Here is a 26840-nt window from a genome sequence, read left to right on the forward strand (position 1 = left end):
TAAATCCATCACAAACATGGTTGCAAGGTTTTAAAAACTATAAAATCTCCATACCATACTTTGTTGCCTATAAACCTTTTATCAAAACAAAGCCTCAATTGAAGAGTTCTACTTCGGTATTACACCGGATCACTTATACAACTTTGAAAAAGGTTTGTAACTCGGTTATTTATTTATTTATTCATTTTCTCTTCTTTACAATGTCACTTTACTCTACATTTCTTTCTTGAGTTGTACATTATTACAATATAGATTACAAACAGGGTGATATGTAAAGACCAATGTATATGTTTGGCAAGATATGCAAAATAATAATTTTTAAATAGTTATATACACATTTTAAGGAATGTGATGAAAAAAGTACACATTCCAACATTTTTGTTGTTTTAACAGTGACATCTTCATAGAAAACCATAAATATCTTTGTGGTTTGAGAATTTTCTCAGGATTTTTTTGCCTGTCGAATTGAATTGAATTGGTTTGGCTTATTAAAAATCACATCAAACAAGCACCTCACAGGCTGAAAATGTTCAATTTACAAACAAGTTAAAAATATAGAGAGATATAAACATATACAAAACTATAAAAAAAATAATGTAAGTCAACTTTTGCAGATATTATTTAGCATTGGTAAGATGAAATCGAAATTGCAAAACAAAGTTTTAGAGGGTAAGTACAGTAGAAGGAATATAATAAGTAACTTTTCATACAAAAATTACACATTTTTTTCATCTGCCTTCAACAATGTAACTGAGTCCCTTTAAAAGGCACATTTTTAAAGAAACTTTTAAAGAAATTTGACAACTTCACGTATCGCGCAGAAAGAAGCTACCGGTACACTGTACAATAGAGGGCGCTAATGCACACACATATCTGTGCATGTTCAGAGTCTAACAATGCACTTCCCAACTCTTATTACTTCAACTTCACTAAATTGACCATGGTTTAAAATTGAGAATAGCGCCACCTGGTTGTTGATTAAATCAACATCAGATTCAGGTTATCTCCAAACACTAATTTTATGGCACACTGGAAACTTGGTCAAGAGAGTCTGAGTGTGTGACGTCATTCTATTACTGTTTATCAATTGCTATATTCTCAAAAATATATATAAACTACAGTATATTGTTTTTTTTAATATTGCTTTGATTTTTTGACAAGGTCATAAACATATCAATGATACTGCATTTATGTACTTTTATGAAGTAAATGTGTTTTCTGTTATAAATGAATAGCTTCCTATACTCGTTCACTTACATTTTCTAAGCCTTGAAGGTAAATAAACAATTATAACAATTCAGTGAATGAGCAGATTATATTCTAAAACCTGCTTTTTTCTTTCCTTATTCCTTGAACTAAAGAATGCCTTTAAAATGCCTTTTATTCAGTAATGCAAAAAATACTTAATGCCTTTATGGCTTGTTTTGTGAAATTTGTTTTTCAGTATTACATTTTCAACCAACATCTAAATCGTGCATAAATAATGTCTTTCAAAAACATTTCCATTCAAAATAAGAAATCATTCATTTTGTTGAAAATTGAATAATGCAACAGTTTGCAATTATAACATGTAAAAAGTACATACAAAAATTAAATATATTTAAAGGGTTCAGAGCCTATAATTTCAATAAAATACAGACATGTGTATTCAATACCCCGTTCAGATATGACACAGTACAGTATACCACATATAAACCTTTGCCTGCAAGTGAATGGCAAGATGATATTTATTCATTTATTCTTGGAAGGAGAGGGACAAACAAAAACATGGCTGTGTGTAAAAATGCACGTTATCAGTGATCTATTTGTTGTAAGATACGAAGTGCACAATGTTTCATCTCATATTCATTTATTATCCTATTTCTTGAAGTGGTTTACCATCTCGAGCCAGAATGGATATTCCTAATTTCAGCAGACTTGATCACACTTCTATTCTCGGATCCGATGGTTTTCCAAGTGTGATCAGTTTGTCCTCCTGTTTCCATTTAGGTTTCTCGGTCCTCGTGTGCCAGACCAGTACCTGGTAGAATGAAATAACGAGTGGAATTAATATTTCATAATTATAATAAGAAAAATAATATCCTAATCGATTCTTTTCTAAGGTATATGACATTATAAGAAACTAGATGGAATTTTGACTGCGCGCAGTCGAAAATGATGCCTCCGCCATAGAGCAATTTAAATAATAGTGAGGTCTCTTGCTTTGCGCAATTTCTCAAGACGCGTGCCAAATTTCGAGGCAATCGGCCCCTCCCCCCCCCCCCCCCCAGTCAGGGAGGTGCTCAAAATAGCCCAGTTAAGTACGGGTTAAGTAACGGAACATATTTCAAGTGGTTCTTGACATATCATGACAAGTCCTATACATGTAGTCTGAAATTTTCAAGTTGACCTCTATGACCTTTGACATACATGTACTCCAAAATCTAATCTGATCGTTTTCCTATGGTGATATATATACTATCCTTAAGTTTGAAGTTTAAATCTCCAGTGGTTCTTGAGATATTATGATAACAATCTCAATGTATGGAATTTCATAAGTTGACCTCTGTGACCCTTGACCTTTGACCTACGTGCTCCAAAATCTAATCAGATCGTCTTCCTATGGTGATACATACTATCCTTAAGTTTGAAGTTTAAATCTCAAATGGTTCTTGAGATATCATGATAACAATCTCAATGTATGGAATTTCATAAGTTGACCTCTGTGACCCTTGACCTTTGACCTACGTGCTCCAAAATCTAATCAGATTGTTTTCCTATAGTGATACACACTATCACTAAGTTTGAAGTTTAAATCTCCAGTGGTTCTTGAGATATCATGATAACAATCTCAATGTATGGAATTTCATAAGTTGACCTCTGTGACCCTTGACCTTTGACATACGTGCTCCAAAATCTAATCAGATTGTTTTCCTATAGTGATACACACTATCACTAAGTTTGAAGTTTAAATCTCCAGTGGTTCTTGAGATATCATGATAACAATCTCAATGTATGGAATTTCATAAGTTGACCTCTGTGACCCTTGACCTTTGACATACGTGCTCCAAAATCTAATCAGATCGTCTTCCTATGGTGATACATACTATCCTTAAGTTTGAAGTTTAAATCTCAAATGGTTCTTGAGATATCGCGCTAACAAACTCAATACAAGGAATTTCATAAGTTGACCTCTGTGACCTGTGACCTTTGACCTACGTACTCCAAAATCTAATCAGATCGTCTTCCTATGGTGATAAATACTATTCCCGAGTCTTAAGTTTAAATCTTAAATGGTTCTTGAGATATTGTGATAACGGTCAAACGGGACGGACGTACGGACGGACGGACGGACGGACGGACGGACGGACGTACGGACGGACGGACGTACGGACGGACGGACGGACGTACGGACGGACAACCCGAAAACATGATGCCTCCGGCACCACCTTCGGTGGCGGAGGCATAAAAATTCCTAAGTGCTTCCAAAGTGATTAAATTGTTATCCCTATTTAACCTTAAATCTCTGATCAGGCACTGAAACCTTCAAAAAAATCATTGTCATAGTGCCCATTTACGTCATCTGGGTCTAGGTTGACAATGCCTTGCAAGCAGACAGTCGAGCCATGGGAGGGATCTATACCCCTAACAGCCTAGCAACTTATCCGCTAGACATTAACATTTCTCACTTGAATGGGTATTTACAGCATCATGTCACTTGAGCGTCTAAACCTAATGTTCATTATTGTACCATCAACCTGAAATGTGCATCTTCTGATGGGTCCTACAAGTTTTTGCAGATTTTAATTTCAGAGCCTGTTAAAATAATCAGTTGAAATTTGGTTGTTCAGCTTGATTCTTTGACTGGACAGACTGCCTAGATTATAAGTGTTGGTAGACATGAAGACCAGTCAGTCATTATGTTAGGATTTTTATATAAGGACATTCACCACGACAGATAGATACCTTTGAACACTTCTCTGCAAGAGGCTCCAAGTCTTCCTTCCTAATCCCTAGCTGAACAAGAAGAGACGATTCCACGTAACCCCTCCTTGAGGTGATGTCAAACCTAGCATGTGGTTGCTGCCTGAAGAGTTTCAGACTCACTGCAAAGCCAGCCATGTCCATTGCAAAGGGTCGGTTGGGTTCCCACACTGTGTACCACGAGGACACCTTTCCTGCATCATTCAAGAGAGGGCGCTCAAAGCGAAGCCCGCCAACTAGTCCCACAGGCCATACACTCACCTTTTGAGTTGTTCTCATCTGCAATGAACATGAAAAGCATGGAAGTGGGTTCTGCAAATAAAACAGGGCTTTCATCCACCGTACATGCAGTCTCAATATCAGTAAGTTTGGATATTTTTACCTGCTGGACTTTTACATATTCATAGCAAGCAAAACAATTTTTTGCATGAAATTCATTCCTTTTTGCCTGCCTGGCATGTATCATGCTGTCATAAAAATGATTCCCCATGAGAACAAAAGCACACATAATGTCTCTCCCGCTGTAGTGAATATGTTATTATAGCTTACTTTCTCTTTGGGATACACTTTATATCTAAATCTAAACTCTTAATTCCTTCTGTAAATTAAGAGGTCATGATCTTAGTACCTTTACAATGACTGCTGTTATTGAATTTCTTCGGATATAAAGCTTACATTCTGCCCATATACACCCTATATGTATCAAGAAGTATATTACCATTTCATTCTAATAGGACTCAAGTAGGATCTGTTCTGCTACAGTACTACTTTGTTTAATTACCGGTAGCTATCAGAAATACTCTTATCTACCTCATCAAAAATCTGCAAGCTGTATGTGTTGTCATCATCTGCAAAGTAGACTACCCCTTCCTCAGCTTGAGGAACATTCTCTAGAATCCAGTCAACACCAATATTCCTCTGATCAACACCACGAGGTTTCCTCCAAGAAGCTTCATTCTCTTTTAATTTGTACTCGTCCGTTGTTTTGACATTCAGGTGAGTGTAGGGCAGGCCAGAGTTTGTCAAGAATCTTGACACAAGCTGGGTCTTCCTCTCGGAATCCTCCACCACAATCCAGTGAAAGTTGCTTACATGGAGAAAAGTCTGGGTCAACCTCACCAGCTCAGCCTTCTGGACCGGCCTGGTGTAGGTAGGTGTGATTGCATAGATGGTTGGAATCTGAGGGCTTTCAATGCCTAGTATCTCATTGACAGCATCGGCAGCTTTGGCATATTGCTTGTTCAAGGTTTGAGTGATAGTTCTAATTTTCTTTTCAGTTTGCCTCACGTTTGCTCTAGTCCTTTCTAGTTCATGTTTGTAATAATCTGCCATAGAGTCTCCTCCAACATGTTCCGTTGTGCATCCGGGTCCTTCAATAACAAATCATAAAAGAGAAAGAAAGAGTTTAGTAGCCAGGTACTTGATAGAGTAAAACACCAGTTAAGACCAAACCAGTTTTTTAAGACTAGTCATCATAATGTATATTCACCACTATGAGCATATTGGATTAGGAAAAGGTACCTTTAATGGTCATAGGGAAGAACTTCTAATACTACCAGCTATAATCTGGTCAAAATTATGTCCAAAGAGGAAGAAATCCCACCTGATTTTTTTTATTCTCACATGTTTTTTTTCCCAGTTTACACTTGGCCAATAAAAAAAATTGGCTACAAAAAACTTGGTCCATATCGAGCACACCAAAAAGCTAGACTTTTTTGTATGTTTGCAATAGGGACAGATGTTTTTTTGTCAAGTTATCTTACAGATTTGAGCGCTTGCCCAGTATACATTTCTCTCCGCCCCTATGTATTTCGAGATCCAGCGTTGCATTGGTCGCTACTATAGACAAGTTTACAATAACACGAAAGTGATTTGTCTTATTTTTTTATATTTTTAAGTATAGTATTTTGGCTTTGCTGCTATAGTGCGAGTATAGCTAGGTGCGCCATAAACTCATAATAGATGTTCGTAGACCTTACACTGACTGACACTCAGTGGCGTACCTGGGGTACTCCGTCAGGGGGGGCAAGCGACCGAAACAAACAAAAAAGGCGATGCTAATTTTCACTTCTGGCGAGCAAGCGAGCAAAAAAAAATCTTTAAGTAACGTTTGGTATATAAACTGGTATTGTTGCAAGTTGGGGGTGGGAACATTCACTTGTTAGCGACGTTAATTTCATTTTTTTGCAAAGGAGCGTAGCGAGCAAGAAAAAAAATCACTTCTTTTTTAATAATTGCCACTTAAACTTGGTTCAATTGTCCCATGCAGGGCGCGGGAACAATATTGTGTTTAGGGTGATTTTATACCCATTTTAGCTAGCGAGCCAAAGTACATCTTTCTCTCAATGAATTGCTATATAAAATTTGTTTCATTGTTGCAGGTCGGGGTTGGGCACAATCGTGTTTAAGACAATGTCAATCCCATTTTGGCGGGCAGGCAACCCTCTACATTTCTCTTTTTAATGACATTGTAGCAGGTTAGTGGTGGGCACATAATTCCACGAGCTAGCGAGCGTAGCGAGCGACCGAAAAAAAATCACTTCTCTTTTATAGGGAAAATATGGTACATAAAACTTGGGTTCATTGTTCCATGTCAGGGACGTGATTATTAAAAGCGGTGTTATTTCTAATTTGGCGAGCGAGCGTAGCGAGCGAGCGAAAAAAATCACTTCTCTTTTATAGGGAAAATATGGTACATAAACTTGGGTTCATTGTTCCATGTCAGGGACGTGATTATTAAAAGCGGTGTTATTTCTATTTTGGCGAGCGAGCGAGAAAAATTTTTGTAATGATAATTGGTTCATAAATTTCATATTTTCTTGTTGCAGGGCAGGGCTTACACAATCATGTCTAAGGTGATGTTAATTCCATTTTGGCGAGCACGAGCACACCAAAACTTCTTTGAATAACGTTTGGTACATAATTATTAACTGGTTGTTGCAGGTTGGGGGGGGGGCACGTTAGCGGTGTCAATTCCATTTTGGCGAGCGAGCATAGCGAGCAAGCAAAAAACAAAATTCTCTTTTAATAGAAATTAATAAATAAACTTGTTTTTATTGGTGCAGGTCAGGATGGACGCAATCGCGTTTAACGCGATTCAATTCCTTTTTGGCGAGAGGGCGAAAAAACTCTTCCATTTTTAATGATATTGTTGCAGGTCAAGGGTGGGCACAATTGTTTCCAAAGCAATATCTATTCATTTTATTCGCGAGCAAGTGTAGCGAGCGAGAAAAATGAATTACTCTCTTTTAGTAACATTTGGTACATACACTGTGTGTTATTGTTGCCATGGTTGCAGGTCGGGGCCCGTCGGGGCAGGCACAATTGTATTCTAGGCAATGCTAATCCTTTTCTTTTTTCAGGGGGACGAGCCAGTGAAAACATTTAATACAAAATAGGCTAGCAAGCAGTTCGCGCCAGCGAAGAGTTTCGAATTTGTTATATCACTTATATTTTCCTATTTTCATTTGTCTTAATTTTTCAGGGCCGTATGCGGAATATTTTTCTGGTGGGGGAGGGGGAAAGATGCGTTAAAAGTTTTTGAAGAATCTCAAAAGCAAAAGGAGTGAAGGGAGTTCGAGCGACCGAACTGGTCATGAGGGTACTTTTGCATTTTCAAAAGTAGAATTGAAGGATTTGGTATAGGCCTACACTACATTTTCAGGAAAAAAACTGTACGTTTTCAAAATATCTGGGGTCAACTGCCCCCCCCCCCTCCTGGTGCGTACGGCCATGGTCTTTTTTTTTTTAATTTCCCCCATTTTTTTCCTTTCCTTTTCTTTTCTCTTTTTCTTCCTTTTCTCTTCTTCTTCCTTTTTTCTTTCCTTTTTTTCTTTTTTCCTTTTTTCTTTTTTCCTTTTTTTCTTCCCTTTTCTTTTTTCCTTTTTTTCTTCCCTTTTCTTTTTTTCTTTTTCTTTCCTTTCCTTTCTTTTCTTTTCTTTCCCCTTTTTCTTTTTTCCCCTGGAGCCCGTCAGGGGGGGGGGGGGGACACTCTGCCCCCCCCCCCCCACATAGGTACGCCAGTGCTGACACTCAGTGATAGAGCTAGAGGCCAGAGACGAGAAATCTTACTAATATTCTTAGACTGCACAGATTTCAACACATGGGACAGTCTAAAAGTAAAACAAATTCATAAGTCCAACCGAAATATAACTTGCTTAAATGATACTTACCGCATGTTGATACTAACCATATTATGCTTCCCGTGGAAACTATGAAATAAGCTATAAATATGATTCTATTTCGTAATATTCGCCGCATTTCGAGTTCATTATTTTCCCAGCAGACGTCCTGAACATGTAAAGCTAGTTTTCACCACGTCAATAGGGAATGAAGTTAGCCCATTCAAAGTGCAGCGTGCAGTTTAGTAGCATCATATATCTCTATGAGTACTAGTAGCATGCAATGTGTGGAATTGCCAATTTGATAAGTGTACAGATCGTATTTTACACATACAACCATTGTATTATATACACAAGTCATGTACCCATTGTGTGTCGACAGTGTGAAATATCGTTATCAGGGCAGTTATTAAAAAGGAAAAAGGACACTAATCAAAAGTATCAAGGGGAACTTATAACATTTGAGAGGGGCACTTTTAATATCAAAGGTGATAAGGGCTATTTATAGGAAGGAAAAGGTGCAATTAAAGGGCACTTATTAGGAAGGGGAAAAGAAACACTTAACAGAAGGGGAAAATGCACTTATTAGAAAGAAAAATGGGCACTTATAAGAGGTCAAAAGTGGCACTTCTCTGCCTAAGAATTGGTACACATCAGCGATTGAAAGGGGCACCTATTAAAAGGGGACAGGTGCAATTATCACAAAGAAAAAAAGGCATTTGTCGAAGAAATTTTTGTATAAGGGTACTTATCAGAGGTGAAAACAAGACATTTATAAGATAGAGAAAGGAAATGGGACACTTATTTCAGGAGGGGCTCTTATCAGAAGGGTAAATGCCACTTACTAGAAAGGAAAAAGCAAGGGCATGTACCAAAATAGAAGGGCACTTATCAGAATTAACTGAAGGGACACTTATCGCACCTAAATAGGAGCACTCATGCATGAAAAGGGGCACTAATAAGAAGGGCAAAGGGGCATTTATGAAAAAGGAAAGGGGGCACTTGTTAAAGTGAAAGGGGCACCTATCAAATTTGAATAGGGGCAGGGGAATATAGCAGATTCATGGATATAAACAAAGCTTTTTATATATTACATATACTTTAGCCCCTAATATCGGAACAGTGCATGATTACAAATCGGGGACAATATCCCATTAATATGCATCATTGCATTGCACGTTTCTATTATGTGTTTCTAAATGCAGAACAGTAACACATTTAGCTGCTTAAAATAATTACAAACATGTTAATCTATATTTCTCTTTTTACTCAAAACTTAAAGGTATTACAAAGTTTTGGTATGGGGTCATGAATTTGGTTCAAATTAACATATTGGAAGCATATGCGTTCCTACGATATTCATTGATCGTTGTCCCGGTTGAAATCGAGTCTAAAGTTATGAAATTATAAATAATAAACTCTTTATGTTATATAGCTCCCTCTCAAGGTAAAGATATTAATTTAGCTATGAAACAATGTTTTTAACTAAAATCGACCGATTAGCTATTCCCGTTTGGAAATTATATATCACAACTACATATTCTGAGATTTTCAGGGTCGCAGCTACCATTGTACGGCCGTAGGCGCTATTTGAAATTTATCAAAATTTACCGGGAGCACCGGTAAATTTTTATATTCAATTTTTCTCGAAAACAGAAGTGTTTTAGGGATTAATTTTTTGGTGCTTATAATACATCCACAGGGGCATCCAAATATATCAAAATTGTAGAGAATCACTATCCACCCAATTTTCAAAATTTCCCAAAAACTTTGTATTACCTTTAACATCCCCCCTCTCTCCAACATTGCGTTGTTGCTCTAAACATCTAGTACTCCTTTCCCTTTTCTTATACAATGTATCAAGATCCCCCCGTCTCTTTCTCTCTCTCTCTCTCTCCCTCTCTCTTTCATGCACTAAATATTTCAACATTTTTACATTTCTCTGGTCCAAGGCATACATGTATGAGGTAAAGATACAGCCTTCTACATGTAAATATGGATTTATTTAAATGACAAACATCAGATCAAATGTTGTTCATAACATTCAAATTTTAATAAGGTTATTAAGCCCATGTGGTTATGAATAGAAGAACTGTAACACAAATATAAGCTAAGAAGATGGTCATGCATTAGTGTATGTTTAAATAAAGAGCAGAAAGTAGTGGTATAATAATTGAGTTTAACCAGATATTATTAAGTCTTTAAACAATTTATTATTAAGTCTTTAAACAATTTATAAAAGGATGAAAATTGTCTTGATATTACCTACTGAATAAAAGAACATCCTACTCTTATGCCTCTTTAATACACCATCCTGAATGGTTGCATCAATAACGCTAGGCAGTGAAACATGTTTTAAGAGATGGATATTTGAAGGCAATGCGCTTCACATGATAACAAATTCAAAGTTGATACATTGTATTTCCTTCATAGTTAACGGTAGTCCTTCATACAAGTCTCAGTTGTCAGCATAACACAACTTTTGTATGATAAGTATTTTCCCTTTGAAATTAAAAATAATCCAAAAGCATGACCTTGAAACATCCTCATATCAGAATTCTGAGAAAATAAACATAAGCATATGTATGTATTCCTAGTGAAGGACCAGCCTACAAACTATTTAAGGTGGTGTCATCTGTGACTAGTTTCATCCTTAAAAGAAATAGATCCCAAAGCAGGAGCTCCTCTGAAGATTATCTAGCAAATTTCGTTCCTATTCTCTTTGTTTCATTAGATTAAATAACAAGACACGGGGCCAATGACAAGATGTACACAGTTTACATTTAAGCTCTGGGAAAGGAGAACAAATAATCTGTGAGTACCTATTCTCATTTTTAAAATTCATATTAGAAGAAGATCATGGTAGAAATATCCAATGAAAAGGTAATTTTTCAAGAAATGGCTGAAAAGTTTGGACGAAACATTCACGCCCTGTTTTGTTCTTGTGTGTGGTGTGTTTTAGTGTGTGGTCCCATATTCACATGTCTGTATGCCGTGCATGTGGTTTTCAGCAAGCATGAGTAACTTTATTGATTTGACGAGTCCAAATCATTACTGCATACAACAATGTGTATATGTATGCACTTAATAATCAACCTTTCCCAATTGATTATGGTACATCTGTTTTGCAATGTAACCACCACATGACCAAAACTCAATTGTATCTTTAACAGACCAAAGTTTAGAGTTCTTAGTATGTACACACTGTTGTACACTGTATGCAGTAATGATTCAGACTCATCAAATCAATAAAGTTAAAATATCTCTTTTTTCCAAGTCAATAATCAATTGCCAATCTAGTTACTTGACCAGCCTGACTTTCCAATTATCAAACCTTTTTAATTGGCAATACACAAGAGAACAGACAGAGTTTCATGTCTTCTGATTAGTGTCTGACAGGTCAATCAGACGATGAAATAAGATGTTCAAATAAAATTCAAAACAATTAGAAAGCAGAATATAAGTCAATATACATGTATATGTATATTCTGCTTTGTGTTATGCTCGACACAAGGCTCAAAATAAGGCTCAAAATAACAGATTCCGGAGTAAATAACCCACTAAAAGTCACAAAGATTATAAGATATCACCCTCAATATGTGTAAAACCACTTATCATAAAAGTTAGTGTCTAGCCTTACTACATAATTGCAGTACATTCATGTGTCAGGTTTGTTTCAGTTTTGTCATAATAAATGAGGATATCATTATGCAAGTGTTGAGACCGTACTTGCCCTCAAACACCAAGCAAATAAGGAAAATGAATTATATGACATCAAAATAAAAACAAAACATCTCAAGAAGTTTCCAAACTCAAAAGCCTTTAGTATTTTCAATGCATTTCAAACTAGGAAAAAAAATGTATACTACATGTATGTAATTTCTTGAATGTTTCTCTAAATTTGTCAATTTATTTTAAAAACCACCTCAATTTAGAAGAAAAATAGAACAGAATTTTACACAAAAAAGAAAAAAGAAAGGATAGCTAACCAAACCAACATAAACTACATGAAACTATTCTCTTTACCTTAAATAATCTTAATAATTTGAATGAAAGAAACAAGTGCAAACATACACCACCACTTCAAACCCTGAACGTCCCTAGGTAGGTGAGAATGCACTGACATACAGTACAATGAAGCAAACATACTCTTGTAAAAAGAAGAGCACTTTTTACATTGATGAGTCAAGAAGTACTATTCAATCCCACTTACCACCCCCCCCCTCTCTCTCTCTCCCTCCAAAAAAAAATCTTTACCATTAGTATAGTGTTAAAACTGAATTGTTTCAATCATCTAAGATGTCCTCCAGCCATTCCTCAAGGTTTTCTTCTTCATCAGGTTTGGTCTGTAGCTCTGAAGCTGGCTCTGAAATGAGAAGAAATGGAACATGATAAAGAGAATATTAAAGAACCTTGATACAAGTCAATTTTGTGGATGATTTCAATCCAAATCATAATTCTTTTCAAGTACCGGTAGACATATACATTATAATATACCAGCCATGATGATGGCTAAACACATTTTGGAAACAAGCAATGTTAAAAATTCATACACCATCCCATAAATTGTTTGAAACTGTTATCATCAAATTCACAGAAAACCACAAGATCTAACTTCTTACCTTTAACATCAGCAGAGAGTGTAGACTTATTGCTGGGGGTTGCAAGTGATCCTGAAGTACTGCTTTGTGAATCAGGATGGCTACAGGAGCTATCACTTACTGTGGTCGCCCTATCATTACTGACTTGTGACTCTGTCTGTTCCATGTCTCTTGCACAATGTTCTCTATCACTACCAGTTCGTGATGCATCGTGACATATTTGTTCATTATTATCTTTAACTATCACCTCTTGCAGTCTGTCTATTTTACAACTATTATTAGAAGATGCACTTATTGTTGGCTCTGAAAGTCCTCTTGTTTGATTATCGGTAGTGTCTGATGAGGCAGGATTGTCCAGATCTTGAGCATTCTCAGCGTCCAAAGTTTCTTGATACCTCTTTGTATGCTCTGCTGCATCCTCATTTATTCTATTGAGTAAATCCTCCTGGAAATGCATAACAGAAAATCATGTTAACAAATCAAGATGATAGAGGGAATTCAGATTTTCAGGACCTCGAATTATAAAAGAGTGAGGGATTACAAATCATTTGCAATATCAATCACATCTCTGGACTACAGAGACAGGACCCATCTTATAAAAGAGATGTGATTGATTGCAAATAATTTGCAATTGATATTGATTGCATTTCTTTTCTAAGACCCTGATAATATTAAAGACATAAATATAACCTATCAATCCAAATTGTTCTGAATAGAAGGTAAACTAAATGAGAAACAAACATGATGTGATATTTTTTCGAATAAAAGGAAAATTGTATGCATCAATGTACAGCCATTTTATCTTAAAATTGATTGAGTCAATAACCCTCTTTATTATTGTGAAGCTTGAACCTTAACCTTTCCTCTCCCACCTTTTTCCCTAAGCACTTACAGAACAGATTTATATGAAATTAAACAAAGTGTACAACTTTAGTGACAGGAGGTTGTTTTTGCAAGGGTACAGAGAAGAAGTAAAGTTATCATTGTCAAGAGACATAACCTGTAGAAAAATTAGATTTCCTAAATTAACCAATACAATAGTCCTATAATTCACAAGTAGTCACAACTCTCAATTCCAGTCATAGACATTGATAGCTTGAAATCACCATGGCATCATTTCACGAAACCTTCATTAGTAAAACTTTACCGATATCCCATTAAATTTGATATACGGTATGCGTTTCAACGGTTGTTGATGAACTTGTACTAATAATGCTTTTGTGAAACGATGCCTTGGTCTTGACATTTTTTGGTATTTGAGTTTGTTGAGATCAGAACTGGACAATAACGGATTATATCTTTTTCCTTTAATTTGATTTTTTTAAAACTTTCCACGTTACATGTGTTTGTTTGTCTCAGATTTTTAAGGAATCCACTCACATCAAAATACTTGGTAGATATTCCCAGACGCTCATGGAGAGGAATACATTTTAGACGCCGTGCTAAATCCACATAGTCTACCTTGAACAGCTCTCCAATTTCCGTCTGAAAAATTGAAAACAATCAACACAGAAATATCAGTTTTAACTCTTGGACATTGTACATCTTATTTGCTACTCAAAACATAAACGTACATGTCAATCATGAAAAAAAATCACCTAAAATTGGAAACTAATGAATCTATTAAAAAGAGAGCATTTCCATTCCTAATAATAATGCTGATTCAGTAACTTGGCAGTGACTGAATAAGCAGGAAAGTACATTTTCTCTATGTACCGTACAACAAAAGCATGCATTAAGCATGTACCTATGCAGTGTTCTTGCCAGTTCATAACACACTTAACTATGGGATATAAGATAGAAAAAGAAGAAAGAGAACAAGAACAAGAACAAAAACGAAAACAAGAAGGAAAAAGAAAACAATTGGTTTGGGTTAATTATATGTGATATTATATACACATAGAATGCATATTCACTCTCTCCCAAAGGATGCTGCTTGACTAACAGACCGAATCTGCACAACTATTAGCAATAATTTGATGCATGAACCTGCAAGAAAGAGAAAATAAGTGAAATGTAACTTGTGTGATAGTACTAACCTCTGTTTCATCTTGTTGATCATCTCCATCCCACCATACTTCATCCTTCATTCGGAGTTGAGAGGAAGCATCATCTGTCAAAAATTTAAAAACGCACAACTCAAATTAATCATAAAGTTGTAAAATCTATGTAATAAGACATCTACTCAGTGCTTTGAGATTTATTCATTATAGAGTGGTCAAGTGTGACGTCATCAAAAAACAATTTTTAGAGTTTCCAAATTTGAACTTCATTTTCCGAAAGAGCATTAAAATTAAAAATAATGTCCAAATGTCAAAAACCGATTGAATATGTTCAATATTGGCCGAGATTCGACTATCCAAAATTGAAAATAGATTTCAATAGGAAATCACTGTTATTTTGCACTGGTTCGTAATGTTACGAACCAGTGCAAAATAACAGTGATTTCTTATGGTAATCTATTTATTTGGAAGATCATATCTCAGCCGATACTGAACATATTCAATTGGTTTTCAACATTTGGACACTATTTTTGATGCTCTTTTGGAAAATAAAATTCAAATTGAGAAATTCAAAAAATTATTGTTATGACATCACAGTTTCGGTACTCTATATGCCATGAATAAATTTGTAAATTAACAATGTAAAATAATTTAATTTGAAATACAAGTTCAAATGCTTTTACCACAAAAATAAGAAAAAGAGGCATTGGGAAATGAGGAGTTGGAATTTTTTCATCTTCATCATCTTTGTTGTTTGACTTGGGGAACCGGGTCATTTGAACAGCACAGACAAATTAACTAAATCCCAGGTACGTGTAGAACAGCTATGCTGCTTTTGTTGTGTGCAGTTTTCCATGTGTCCAAACTCCAAAATGAGATCATGTCCATCTCTTTATCATTTTAAACCCTTAGTTCATAGTTCATACCCTGGAGATTCTCTCTTTTCTTCCATGGGCTTGGATGTCGAAGAATGAGGTAGTCTTCTGTTTATCCTGGCCACAGTGGATGCAGGTTGACATCACAACTGTACAGTGCATGGCAATGGGCAGGCCATTAATTTGTACAGTTCTCATCAGAGGAACATCCTATCCCATTGGTGAATTGTAGGAACTGTTATGATGGAACCCATGATGTCATCAAAGACTTTCGCATACATTGTATATACAGTATATACATGTATGCCTGGGTGTACTCTACTCAGCCATAAGGTCAGGAGTACTTCAGGAACTTGATATTTGGTACTTTTACTCTACTCAGCCATGAGGAGTACTTCAAGAAATTGATATTTAGTAGTAAGGTACAGCATGGTTACCATCGGATGTTTGGCTGGAGAAGGGTCCATGTTTGCTGCTAGGTCTCTCTTTCTACTAAAAATGGTGTAGGGCCTTTAGTAGCAGCCTGAGGCTGAAGGCCAGAGAACATTGTGACACTGTGGAAGGGCTGGGTGCATCGCAGCTGGTAAACCTGAAGAAATATTATGCTTTCGACATCTTGACGTTGGTCTGTTACTGTAGAAATTTCTAGTAGATTCTATCCACTCTTTCATACAAAGCAGCCAATCATCAGAAGTAAACATGTGAAGTGCCAGGATTTTGGGTAGTAACTCCTCATTTTATTAATACTGATCACACCTCCCATCTTCTGATTTCTGGGTTCTCTTCGAATTTGTCTTTTAGATGTTTTCATGTTGAAAACAAGTTCTTCATTGCTTACAGGAAAAACTCTATTTTTTGAGTTGGTAGATGAGATGGTAGATGCCAGCTCCGCTAGTTTTAGGATTGGCTGTTTTCTCACAATATCATTCCACTGCTCCTTGAATTGGAAGATGGTATGAACAATAGGCTCCTGATCCACTTGGATTGAATCATGTGTGGACAGGATCATTTCCATCAGCATTCAGCATCACCTGAGCTAACGAAGCAAGATATATTCTCATCCTCATGTTTAAAACATTGAATATCACAGAACTTGAGTATCTTTCATAATCAGTACAGAGAATAAAGGTGCAGTCATGGTCATATAATGCTATCTAATTCTAATACTATCACGCAAAGTAAATTCAATTGTGTACCAAACGTGTGTATTTAGTTGTATTTACTACAAAAATGTACCGGTATGTATTTTTCCCGATCATGGTTATACTTGTAATCACACAAAATACAAAAAACAAATAATTAATATAACTGCGAAGATTTTTATAAAAGTTCAATAAATCATACCAAGTCAAATCAAAATATGAAGGTTCCCACTTGAATTATTTTCATTACAAATTTACAATTTACCAGGTTTTCTGAAGAAAGCTGATGGACTTTTTACTAACTTCGCTCTGAGCACCCCCACTGTCATAATCATTCACTGGCGCTTGCATGTACATGTATGTATGAACTGACCAGATTCTATAACAATTACATTGTGATTGTTAATTGAATAATTAAGAGCAATTAATATCCATAATCTTACCTGACTTGGCCGCAAGTTTTTGAAAGTCTTCCCCCCTCGGCTCTGAACTAACCTCCGCCTCTCTCTCATCATCTACAACAAAATCGTCATATTTTGTCCAGTTGCTCTCAACCTTTCTCCTTGCATACTGAAAAGAATATGACAAATACATGGTTTGCAAACTGATCAACAAGTTACATGTACATGTATGATGTATCATGCCATATAACTTACGAGGGTGTCGACCTAATAATATAACAAATAAAGGAGGTAATAATTCTGCATTTTGCAAGTTCACAAAAGGACCTTAATCTTATGCTTAGGACAAGTAGGCAAAGCTCTCAAACTACTAGTATTAAGTTTAAGAGTGAGAGTAAGTTGTTTAAATGTACTAACTTCTATACTGATAAGTGATATGATAATGGACAAAGTGACAGTATAGTCCTTAAACGTCAAACTTCTGAGGTGACTGAGCTGAGATACGAGAGTATCTTTGCATTACTTCTTGTCATATTAATTATCATTTTGATATTATCATCATTAGTCTATGTGTAACTTAGCCTTAAATTACTAGGAGTTAGGTCTATTCTATAGACCCCTACTTCGAGGTCGAGATGAAAGCCATGTTAGCTGCAAAATAAAAATTTGCATCCATTCATTGTACATGTTTGTTTGGATCCTCCAACTTTGCTTGAAGTTTGACCCTTGTCGAAACGAATTTTACATTGCCATTGCTTGGCATCGAAAAAGTCCTGATTAAAGATAAACACCAGTTCTGGTAATGCGATTGCATTGACATTGTGAAAGAAAAGGTGTGGAATGGATCAGAAACAGTTGATCATGTAGCATGTAAGTATTGGTGTGCACTGCAAGGTTCTGGAGTCATCAAAATCATAATAAATTTGGCAGAGTCTTGGTAAAGTAACAAGCACTGTACACAGAAAGCTATATATGGGACAACACACATGGTGTCGGGGCTAGTACCAGTAGTATGGCGGTGTGACCAAAGTTCGCGCGTGACCAAAGTTCGCTTTCTCAAAAAATCGGTAAGATTTCGAAAATCTGATATCACCAATGGAAAGAGGGTCATAAAATTACCCAGAAACAAAATTTTCTTTAGAATTGGGTGCGAAATTGTGAAAATATTGACAAAAGATCGGCAAATTTTGCAGTTATTTGCGTCCGTTCCGAAAAATTATCAACTTACCGATAAGGGTCTGGAAATCTTCATTTTGAGATTAGAAATCCTCAAAATTGTAAGTAAAGAGTGGTACTAACTGATTGTACGATATCTTGTCTTGCAAATTATGATATTACCTTATTTTTGATGGATTGAATTTTTTGATAAATCAACTGTAAACCACCGTGCGTGAAGTTAGGTCTCATTGTTTTTATGAATTTTTTAGATGCAGCGCGCACGCACGATCGGACATCGAATTTTTAGATCGCGATATCTCTGAAATCCTTCGATGGTAAATCTTTCTAGTTGAACCAATCTGTAGTAAAAAACTTTGCCGTCCATTTGGTAATAATTGAAACAAATAAAGTTGTGTAGAATGTGAGAAATCATAGATCGAATAGGATCTATCACATTTTGTAATATGTTCTAAAATGTCCGCGAACTTTGGTCACCCCTTCATACATGTATGTCCTCGTCTTTCTATGCTCATTACTCAGCCAATATACGTTTTCTTCCAAATTTGTTTGACACATGTCATTTATTTGTAATCTTGAACATTCAGTGTAAGTTTTGTTTGATTCTGTGAGAATTCATTTTTTTTTTTTTTACCAGAACTAGGGTCTAGAGTTTATCTTTAACATTGAATCAGAATTCAGAATTTTAAAGTCTTTGCATGACTTGGCTTTGAAATCAAACAAAGTGCATAGCTTATGATCCCCCTATCATCATGTTGGTCTCACAATGTCTACCTTCTCAATAGCATAATTCTATCGTACCTCTTTGCGAATTTCGTGCTGCTTTTCGATGATCAGAGACTCTCTTATTTCTGCTAGCGCCTGCGCCTGCGTATGTAGATCTACAGCACTTCCACCATGTTGATGTTCTTTAACCTTGCGTTGCGTTTTGTCTTCGCTCTTTCCAGGCGAAATCCCATGTTTCTTTTTATAATTTGCACTATTCTTTGCCTTGTGTTTATCATGCTTCATGTTCGATCCAGGCAGTAGTCTATTCCGTTCAAGAAGCTTAGTTAGACACTAATAATGAGTTTCAATGCCTTCTATTTCTCTCGATCTAGTTCAGGATGCGGATGTAGAAGTCTATGTACGTACGGCCTATGTACACATAAGAACAGGAAATACATGGACGCCTAGCTGGCACCTAAAAAACCCACACAAATAATACACAAGCGCAAGCCAGTGCAAATGAACGTACAGTCTATGATCCGGCCGTTTGCGTTGCGCGCGATGGGCCTGGGTTACATAAAAGCATTTAGATACAAAGGTCGTTCGCGTTGTTTCACCACAATTTGAAACTTAAGTCTTGTTTCCGTGTCAATTATATTTCGCAATCACACGGGAATACCATATTTTGCTCTTGGAAGCTTTTTTTCACTCTTAATTGGGAATACCGACAAAATATAAGAAAATATCTATAAAGCAGACTGGTATGTAGAGGTATTCATTTAATAAAAATGGGTTCAAGAATGGAGCCAATGAGAAGCGTCGAAATCCTGCATCAAACATTTATTGGTTTTTGATTGGTTACAACAACTTGTCACATGATAAAAAATAAACGCACTCTTTTGCAAAAATTATTATTTACGGCTCCAAAGCCGAACATAGTACCTCTACTAAAACTATTATGGCTAGCAAATTGAACTTCGACGTTGGTGTTACTTGAATTTGAATTTATGTGTATTCAAGTGGGTACAACTACAGAGTAACATAAAATTAACAGTTGATGTCGTATACAGTCATATCCATACCCCCGAGGGCGCATATTTTTTTTTACACAACTGTTTAGCCATTTTCGCGAAAAAATTCCAAGAAGTGCTCTAGTGAAAGAGTACGTCTAAGTCGTCAGCGCACTTACACTGTATGTGCAAGCACGTACACCCAGTGAAGGGAAGATGATAGAAAGGGGAAAACAAGGATAGTGGAGAGGATATGGAGAAGGGGGAAAAAAGGAAATACATAAGGAAAGAGAAGAGGATAAGTCAAAGGAAGAACAAAGAAATATATAATTGAAGAGCTAAGAGGATCATAGATCTAGACTATGGAAAAACAGAGAAATACATATAGAAGGAGAAACTTAATCTATCAGATTAAAACAAAGAAATAGATGACGAAGGAGAAGAGGATAGATTGAAGGAGAAACAAAGAAATACATAGAATAAAAGAGAAGAGGTTAGAATGAACGCGAACAAAAGAAATACATAACGAAGGAGAACTGGGGGATAGATTGAAGGAAAAACAAAGACATATATAACGAATTAAGGAGAAAAAGGATAGATTGAAGAAAGAAAAAAAAAGAAATACATGACAACAGAGAAGAGGATAGATTGAAGGAGAACACAGAAATACATAATGAAAGAGAAGAGAGGATAGATTTAACCCGAAACAAATAACGAGTAAAACTATGTAGACCCTACACAATCATGTGCAGCTCCAGCAATTATCCCACAAAACTGCGAAGGGTAATGCTAGACTCTGCCTCTAGTCGTTTGCACAGTATATTTGACTGAAATGGCTAAACAGTTGTGTAAAAAAACATATGCGCCCCCCGAGGGGAGGGTGGGGGTCACCGTCATACACAAATGCCTATCCAACCGTGTCCATCAACCTCTGAAATGGACCCTAATGGCGTATCGCACCTTTTCTGAAATGACCCTTTTTTTTAAGAAAACGTCGAAACCTGTGAACCTGAAAATGTACCTTTTTTGTTTGTTTTTGTGCGATCAGTGCTTGAAAAACTACGGAGCCCAAGCACGGGGACCGAGCTTAAATTTTGTTTTATAGTAATTAAGTCGTTTTCACTACTTACAAGTCGTTTCCACCACTTATAAGTTGTTTAGTGTGTCTGGACTGAATTAACAACAATCTACATTATTATTAAGCGGGAATATTTATTTTAACTTAATTTCATATCATTTGTTTTGTATTCATTGAATTTATTTCTCAAAACTCTAATTCTTTTTCGTACATAATAAAGTTTATACAAAACTGCAACATAATTATAACAAAGCTTTTTTATCATTTGATTAAAAAAAACATAAATACAACACAATTCATTGTTCATTATTTCACAATGTATAGGACGAAAATGTCTCAACATATTGTTATACAGAATTGAAATTTTAAATTTTCTTTTTATTAAAACACGATCTTATCCCATAACCCTTTCCCTTCTTTTCCTCCTCTCTCATTTCTTGGACTTACCCCCCCCCCCCCTACCCTTCCCTTCTACTTGTGTGGATAGGAAATGCATTCTGGTACAGGTTTCTTTACAATGTCGAAATGACTTAAGTTGTTGACTTCGTTCTATACCTGCACCTCGGATGTAGGTGAAATCTATTTCTCACCAATGCCAATTTTTTCCCCTCCAATCCATCTTCACTAAACCTGCGTTTAATTTCATCCATGGTTATAGATGAACTCCGTTCTCTTCCCATGAAAATCAAATACTTTACCAGAATAGTGATTTACCAATTGCTCCTTTCCTTGATCAATAATGTTATTCCAACAAAAATCAACTTAGATTAGGTATGGATATAAAGCCAAATATATTTTTACAGTCGCTCCATATCAAACGAACTTTTACACATTAAAAAAATAAATGACGATAATTTTGTCTCCTCTTCCTTTTTGCAGAAGCAACACAAATTAGTTTGGGCAATTTGTGTAAATAATTCCATGCAGTATAGTTTAAATTAGAACTCCCTTAATCGGCTATTTAATGTACCTTGTCTTGGCCTCTTAAAACGTTTTAAATGTCTTTAAAAGAAGAGCCATGTTTATATTTTATTCTTTCGAAAACATTTGGCGTTACCGATTTCTGTTGAAGAAATTCTGTGTAGATTTTTTTTGGATACAATATCATTTATTGATATAATATTTTTTTCAGTACAAACGCAATTCCTTGTACATCATGAACCGTATCACTGTCTTTTCTCATATTTCTTTTTCAGCTAATTAGAATTGTTTCATAAATTGTCTATATTATTCTAAAGACAATTATATTCAATCCCAGCTGTTGGAAATATGCAAAAGATCTGAAGTTTCACTTTGGTATATTACTAGTATATGTTTTATTTTATATATATCATTATTTGATCCTTAATCGATCATCTCTGCTTCAGAGTTTAATTCTGAGATTTTTACGAAATGATGCTCTTGTTTTTTCTTCTCTTATATTTATGTGCAAATTATTTCACAGCTTTGGTCGTGTCGTACTACATTTTGGGTAATCGTAGCATTAAATGTTCTCTCCCTCTTGCTCTATACATGTAATTCGTGTTGATGTTAAATGTTGATATTGAATGCTTGAACAGAATAATTATGCACATCCCCGCCCCCCCCCCCCACTCAGTGTTATTTAGGGTACGCATATGCTCGTTCCCTCTTTTTGAAAGCACCCCCTATCTGAGGACTGCCAACATTTTCGAACCCCCCTTTCGCGGGCTTTTCGCGGGCTTTTCGCGGGATTTTCCTGCCTTGGAGACCCCCCTAAATCAGGAAAAATGCTCAATGTACCCCCCTAAATTCGGAATAATTTCTCAGGAGTCCAAAGAGATGAGAGAAAAAAAGAAAAAACACCCCCCTTTTAAAGAAATCTCCGGGTGAAAAGTCAAATACACCCCTTTTTTTACAATTCTCGGGCCGGACTTTGTCGCACGAAAAGTACCCCTTTACCGGACATTTTGGCAACACGCATGCGGTCATTTCGAAACCTGAGTGGGGGGGGGGGGGGGGGGGGGGGGGTGCACATCTAATACCTGTTGACGTACGAACAGTGCCTTTGAACTTGTTCTAAATGGGAAAAATGTTATCACACGCATGGCCATTTTCTGTGCCAATAGTATGCAATTTAGATTACTTTTATGTGACTAGTCACTAGAGGGCGATATTCAATTTGATGACATCATTTGTGGACAACTCTCCATGCCTTTTGTACATCAAATTTCATGTTTTTCCTTCTTTCTTGTGATTGAGATAATAGAATGCAAAATGATATTCTACTTCACATGTTGTGAAATCCGATCAAGAACACAAATAAATTGGAAAAAACGAAAGACTTGTGAAATTTGATGTACAAAAGGCCTGGAGAGTTGTCCACAAAATTGATGTCATCAAATTGAATATCGCCCTCTAGTGATTAGTCATTTTAAAAAGCTTTAACTTCCTTATTCCATGCCTGATTTTGTTCAATTTTTCACTGATTTTATTCAAATATCTTAAACTTTACAATAAAAGTAACTTAGTATGAAGGTTTTGGTTCCCTTTAATGAAGAACATCACATCTAGATCAGGTGTATATTTAGTATACTATATATCTTTTTCCTGTATTTTTTTCCAGCATTACATAATTACAGACATAGACAAACACACGAACAAACACACACACACACGCACCAATAGTACACACAAGAGCAACTATACTCACCACCATTGTTATTATGTTCAAAATTGGACAATCCCTATGAACAAGTGAGTGGAAAAATATATTTCCCGGTATTTTCCGGTAAAAAGTGGTAAATACCGCTAAAAAGCGGTAAAAAGCGGTAAATACCGGTAAATACCGCTTATTTCCCGGGAAATAAGCCTACGAAGCGGGAAATATGCCAACCCTGCCTCTGTCCCGTAGTGAGCATGTAATTTATTTTCTTTAAGTTTAATGTCAACTTGTTAACAAAACACTATTTTTGAACTTCCAACAATTTGATATTTACTTCATTCATATCTATTTCTTTTTGTCTTTTATCAAAAGCATGAACTATATTTGAATCATCAGCAAATAATCTTAATTCAAATATTTATTGGCAGATGATTAATCATTAATATTTAATAAAAACAAAGTGAGCCCGAGGACTAAATATTGAGGGACACCATTTATGTTATCCTCCTCTTATACTTGATATTATCATAAGACTTGCGATCGATTTGAAAGGTAACTTTGAAACCATTTAATACTTTGCCTCGTGTACCATAATATTTAATCTTCCTAAATGGATATCATGATCACTAGTATTGAATGCTTTCTTAAAGTCTATAAAAATACCTAGCATTGGGAATACTATTTTGGAGTTAAATTTTTGTTGCTAATTTTAAATTTTAAATTTTGATTAATACATTTTTGATGCAGGGTATAATACAAATATACCCTGTCTTTTTTCGAGGTAGTGGAACATAATGAAGGCCTTGGTGATTCCAATAGTACCATTAACTACGGGGCTGCACCCCTCAGCAAATATATCCTGCATACAAAAAAAAAATGTTTTTCGATTGGATGAAGCTCTTCACGTGACCAGAAATATTTCAACCAAACGTACTACATGTATTTGGGAGTACTATTTGGGAGTAGAAGTACTGTTTGTGATTACTATTGATTACTATGGAGTTGAAATATTCTTTAGATAATTTTGTTTAAATTTTAATATTTAATAAAAATTATAAAATGTTTAATTTTTGTATAATTTTTTTGTAAATTTTTTTTGAATACTAAATTTCGAAATGTTTCAAATGTTCAACTTTTTAATAATGATAATTTCTTTTTTGGTAATATTTTTCAAAATGTTTTAAAAATGTTATTTTTGTTTATGCAGGATATAAAGCAAACATACCTTGTCTTCTTTTTTAAGGAATTGGGTAAAGCTATGGGCCTCGGTGACTCTAATTATTTAAAAATATACACTGTCTTGAGAGCTTCTGGTTGAAACTATAGACAAGAGGTGACTCAAATAGTACAATTTGCTGAGGGTCGCAGCCCCGAAGAAAATTGTACCTTTATAGTCACCGAGGCCGAAAGTTTTAGCCAGTACCTCGAAAAGAAGGCAGGGTATATAAAAAAAAAATTATATCCTGCATTAAAACAAATTTTCAAAAATTGTATTAACATTAAAAATATATATATATATTTTTATTCTTTAATTAAAATGTTAAGATTTTAAACGCCCTTAAAGAAAACTAGGCCTATAAGTATCCTTGTAATTTGAGAATTTTGTTCAGGATTTTTTTTTGCAGGCTAGAGGGTTAGTACAGTAGAAGGAGTATGATAAGTAACATTCAATACACTTTTACGCAGTTTTTTATAAACCTTCAATAATGTTACCAAGTCACTTTAAACATTTATTTTCAACTCCTAAATAAAACTTTTACTCCCAAATAGTACTTTTTTAGAGCATCCTTAAAATGGTTGAAATATTTCTGGTCATGTGATGAGCTCTCAACCAATAAAAAAAGACAATAAATTTGTTGATGCAGGATATAATACCATTAAGTACTGTTGGAGTCACCTCTTGCCTATAGTTTCAACCAGAACCTCTCAAGACATTGTATCATGCACTTGCTAACATATATAATCAGCGATTTGTAGGGTCCATGGTATAATTAACACTCTTGTCTTCAAAAGGAATGTCCATGAAGTTGGACTAATGACTGATTCGAGAAACTGAGACCTATACATAATTATTAGTGTTACTTTTCATGTGTGGCTATATTTTTTTCGCCGTTTGATTGGGCATGGGCGCGTCTTGAAAATCACCCCCACCCCCGGCCCCTCCGAAAAGAATTCAGCTTTCATGTTTTATTAAAACCAACTTATTATAAGAATGGACTACCCCTGGACACTGGGGTAATTTTCAGGGGGTGATTATCCTCGTGGGGTAATTTTCCACGAGGCTGATTGTCCTTGGGGCAGAGGCGGTAGTTTTCCTGGGGTAATTTTCCGGGGGTCATTGTCAAGGGGGTAATTGTCCTGATACGGTCGGGGCATGCATCTGCTATATGCACCTGAATGGTATCATGCATTATGGGTATGTAATCAAAGGAACACAAATAATAGGCCCTATAAGTATAATTGTATATCTAAAAATGTTCAATGGGATGCCATAGTTTACGGGGGGGGGGGGGGGGTCACATTTTGTTATAGTAATTATACACCACGAATACAATCATGAATTATTAGATAGCATTACACAGTCTCTCTCTCTCTCTCTCTCTAAACTTACCCAAGCTCTCTCTCTCTCTCTCATTCACTCACTATTTTCACTCGCCCTCATCTCTTTATCTCTTTCTTTCCACCCCCCTCTCTGTATCTCTCACCTTTTCACTCCCTCTCTCCATTTTCCCTGTACCCCTGTCTCACTCACATGATGCACCCCTCCAAGCATGGATTTAACCAGTTAATCCATGCTCCATTCTGAAGCAGCACTGTCATGATGTTTTGTAATTCCAATGCTTTATTTCTTTATTTTGTGTAAACACGCAACCACTTCCAATTACAAAATACAAACCTAAATCCTGACTATAACTGTGGCGCATTATTATGATACGCTTTGTCTACTCATATCTCAGAGTCTATACAGTCTAGCTGCAGTCCATTCTCAATACCGAGATACTTAGAAAGAGCAACGTATATATTTACCGAAGAAGCAGTTTATCCCGATTATAAAAGAGAAAAATGTAATAAATACACGTATATCGCTGATATTGTAACAATATTTTGGTGGGAATATTAAAATATCCTCGTCTTAAAT

The 26840-nt window shown here is 35.8% G+C and overlaps 2 protein-coding genes across 3 annotated transcripts; both read right to left on the reverse strand.

The window, feature by feature from the left end:
- Positions 1 to 1853: 1853 nt before the first annotated feature.
- LOC579023 (galactosylgalactosylxylosylprotein 3-beta-glucuronosyltransferase 3) lies at positions 1854 to 8330 on the reverse strand. Of its 2 annotated transcripts, none has more exons than XM_011663183.2 (4): positions 8153 to 8330; positions 4774 to 5333; positions 3946 to 4242; positions 1854 to 2020 (listed from the first exon to the last, which is right to left on the reverse strand). In XM_011663183.2, the coding sequence occupies exons 2-4, from the start codon at positions 5293 to 5295 to the stop codon at positions 1922 to 1924; spliced, it is 918 nt and encodes a 305-aa protein (XP_011661485.2). In that variant the 5' UTR covers positions 5296 to 5333; positions 8153 to 8330; the 3' UTR covers positions 1854 to 1921. The 2 variants fall into 2 exon arrangements, with proteins under 2 accessions (XP_011661485.2, XP_030855369.1); XM_030999509.1 differs by having other exon boundaries at positions 8136 to 8330.
- Positions 8331 to 10113: 1783 nt separating this feature from the next.
- On the reverse strand, positions 10114 to 19503 carry LOC762362 (cell death regulator Aven). The gene is made up of 6 exons (XM_001197910.4): positions 19084 to 19503; positions 17149 to 17275; positions 14725 to 14798; positions 14066 to 14170; positions 12707 to 13130; positions 10114 to 12450 (listed from the first exon to the last, which is right to left on the reverse strand). Exons 1-6 carry the CDS (start codon positions 19291 to 19293, stop codon positions 12371 to 12373), a joined length of 1020 nt encoding a protein of 339 aa, XP_001197910.2. The 5' UTR covers positions 19294 to 19503; the 3' UTR covers positions 10114 to 12370.
- Between the last annotated feature and the right edge of the window lie 7337 nt (positions 19504 to 26840).

This window comes from Strongylocentrotus purpuratus, unplaced genomic scaffold, assembly GCF_000002235.5.
Source record: "Strongylocentrotus purpuratus isolate Spur 01 unplaced genomic scaffold, Spur_5.0 spur5_scaffold_5, whole genome shotgun sequence".
In the NCBI taxonomy this organism is placed as follows: Eukaryota; Metazoa; Echinodermata; class Echinoidea; order Camarodonta; family Strongylocentrotidae; genus Strongylocentrotus; species Strongylocentrotus purpuratus.

Bases quoted from the DNA above. Each gene is read 5' to 3' on its own strand.
- LOC579023 (XM_030999509.1), bottom strand. From the start codon at position 8,223: ATGCGGCGAATATTACGAAATAGAATCATATTTATAGCTTATTTCATA. The intron at 5,334-8,135 runs GTAAGTATCATT...TTGTTATTGAAG, and splicing joins ATGGTTAGTATCAACATGCG to GACCCGGATGCACAACGGAA. The intron at 4,243-4,773 runs GTAGATAAGAGT...TGTTCATTGCAG, and splicing joins GCTTGCAGATTTTTGATGAG to ATGAGAACAACTCAAAAGGT.
- LOC762362 (XM_001197910.4), bottom strand. From the start codon at position 19,293: ATGAAGCATGATAAACACAAGGCAAAGAATAGTGCAAATTATAAAAAG. The intron at 17,276-19,083 runs GTACGATAGAAT...TATTCTTTTCAG, and splicing joins AGCACGAAATTCGCAAAGAG to TATGCAAGGAGAAAGGTTGA. The intron at 14,799-17,148 runs GTAAGATTATGG...AATTTTTGACAG, and splicing joins AAAACTTGCGGCCAAGTCAG to ATGATGCTTCCTCTCAACTC.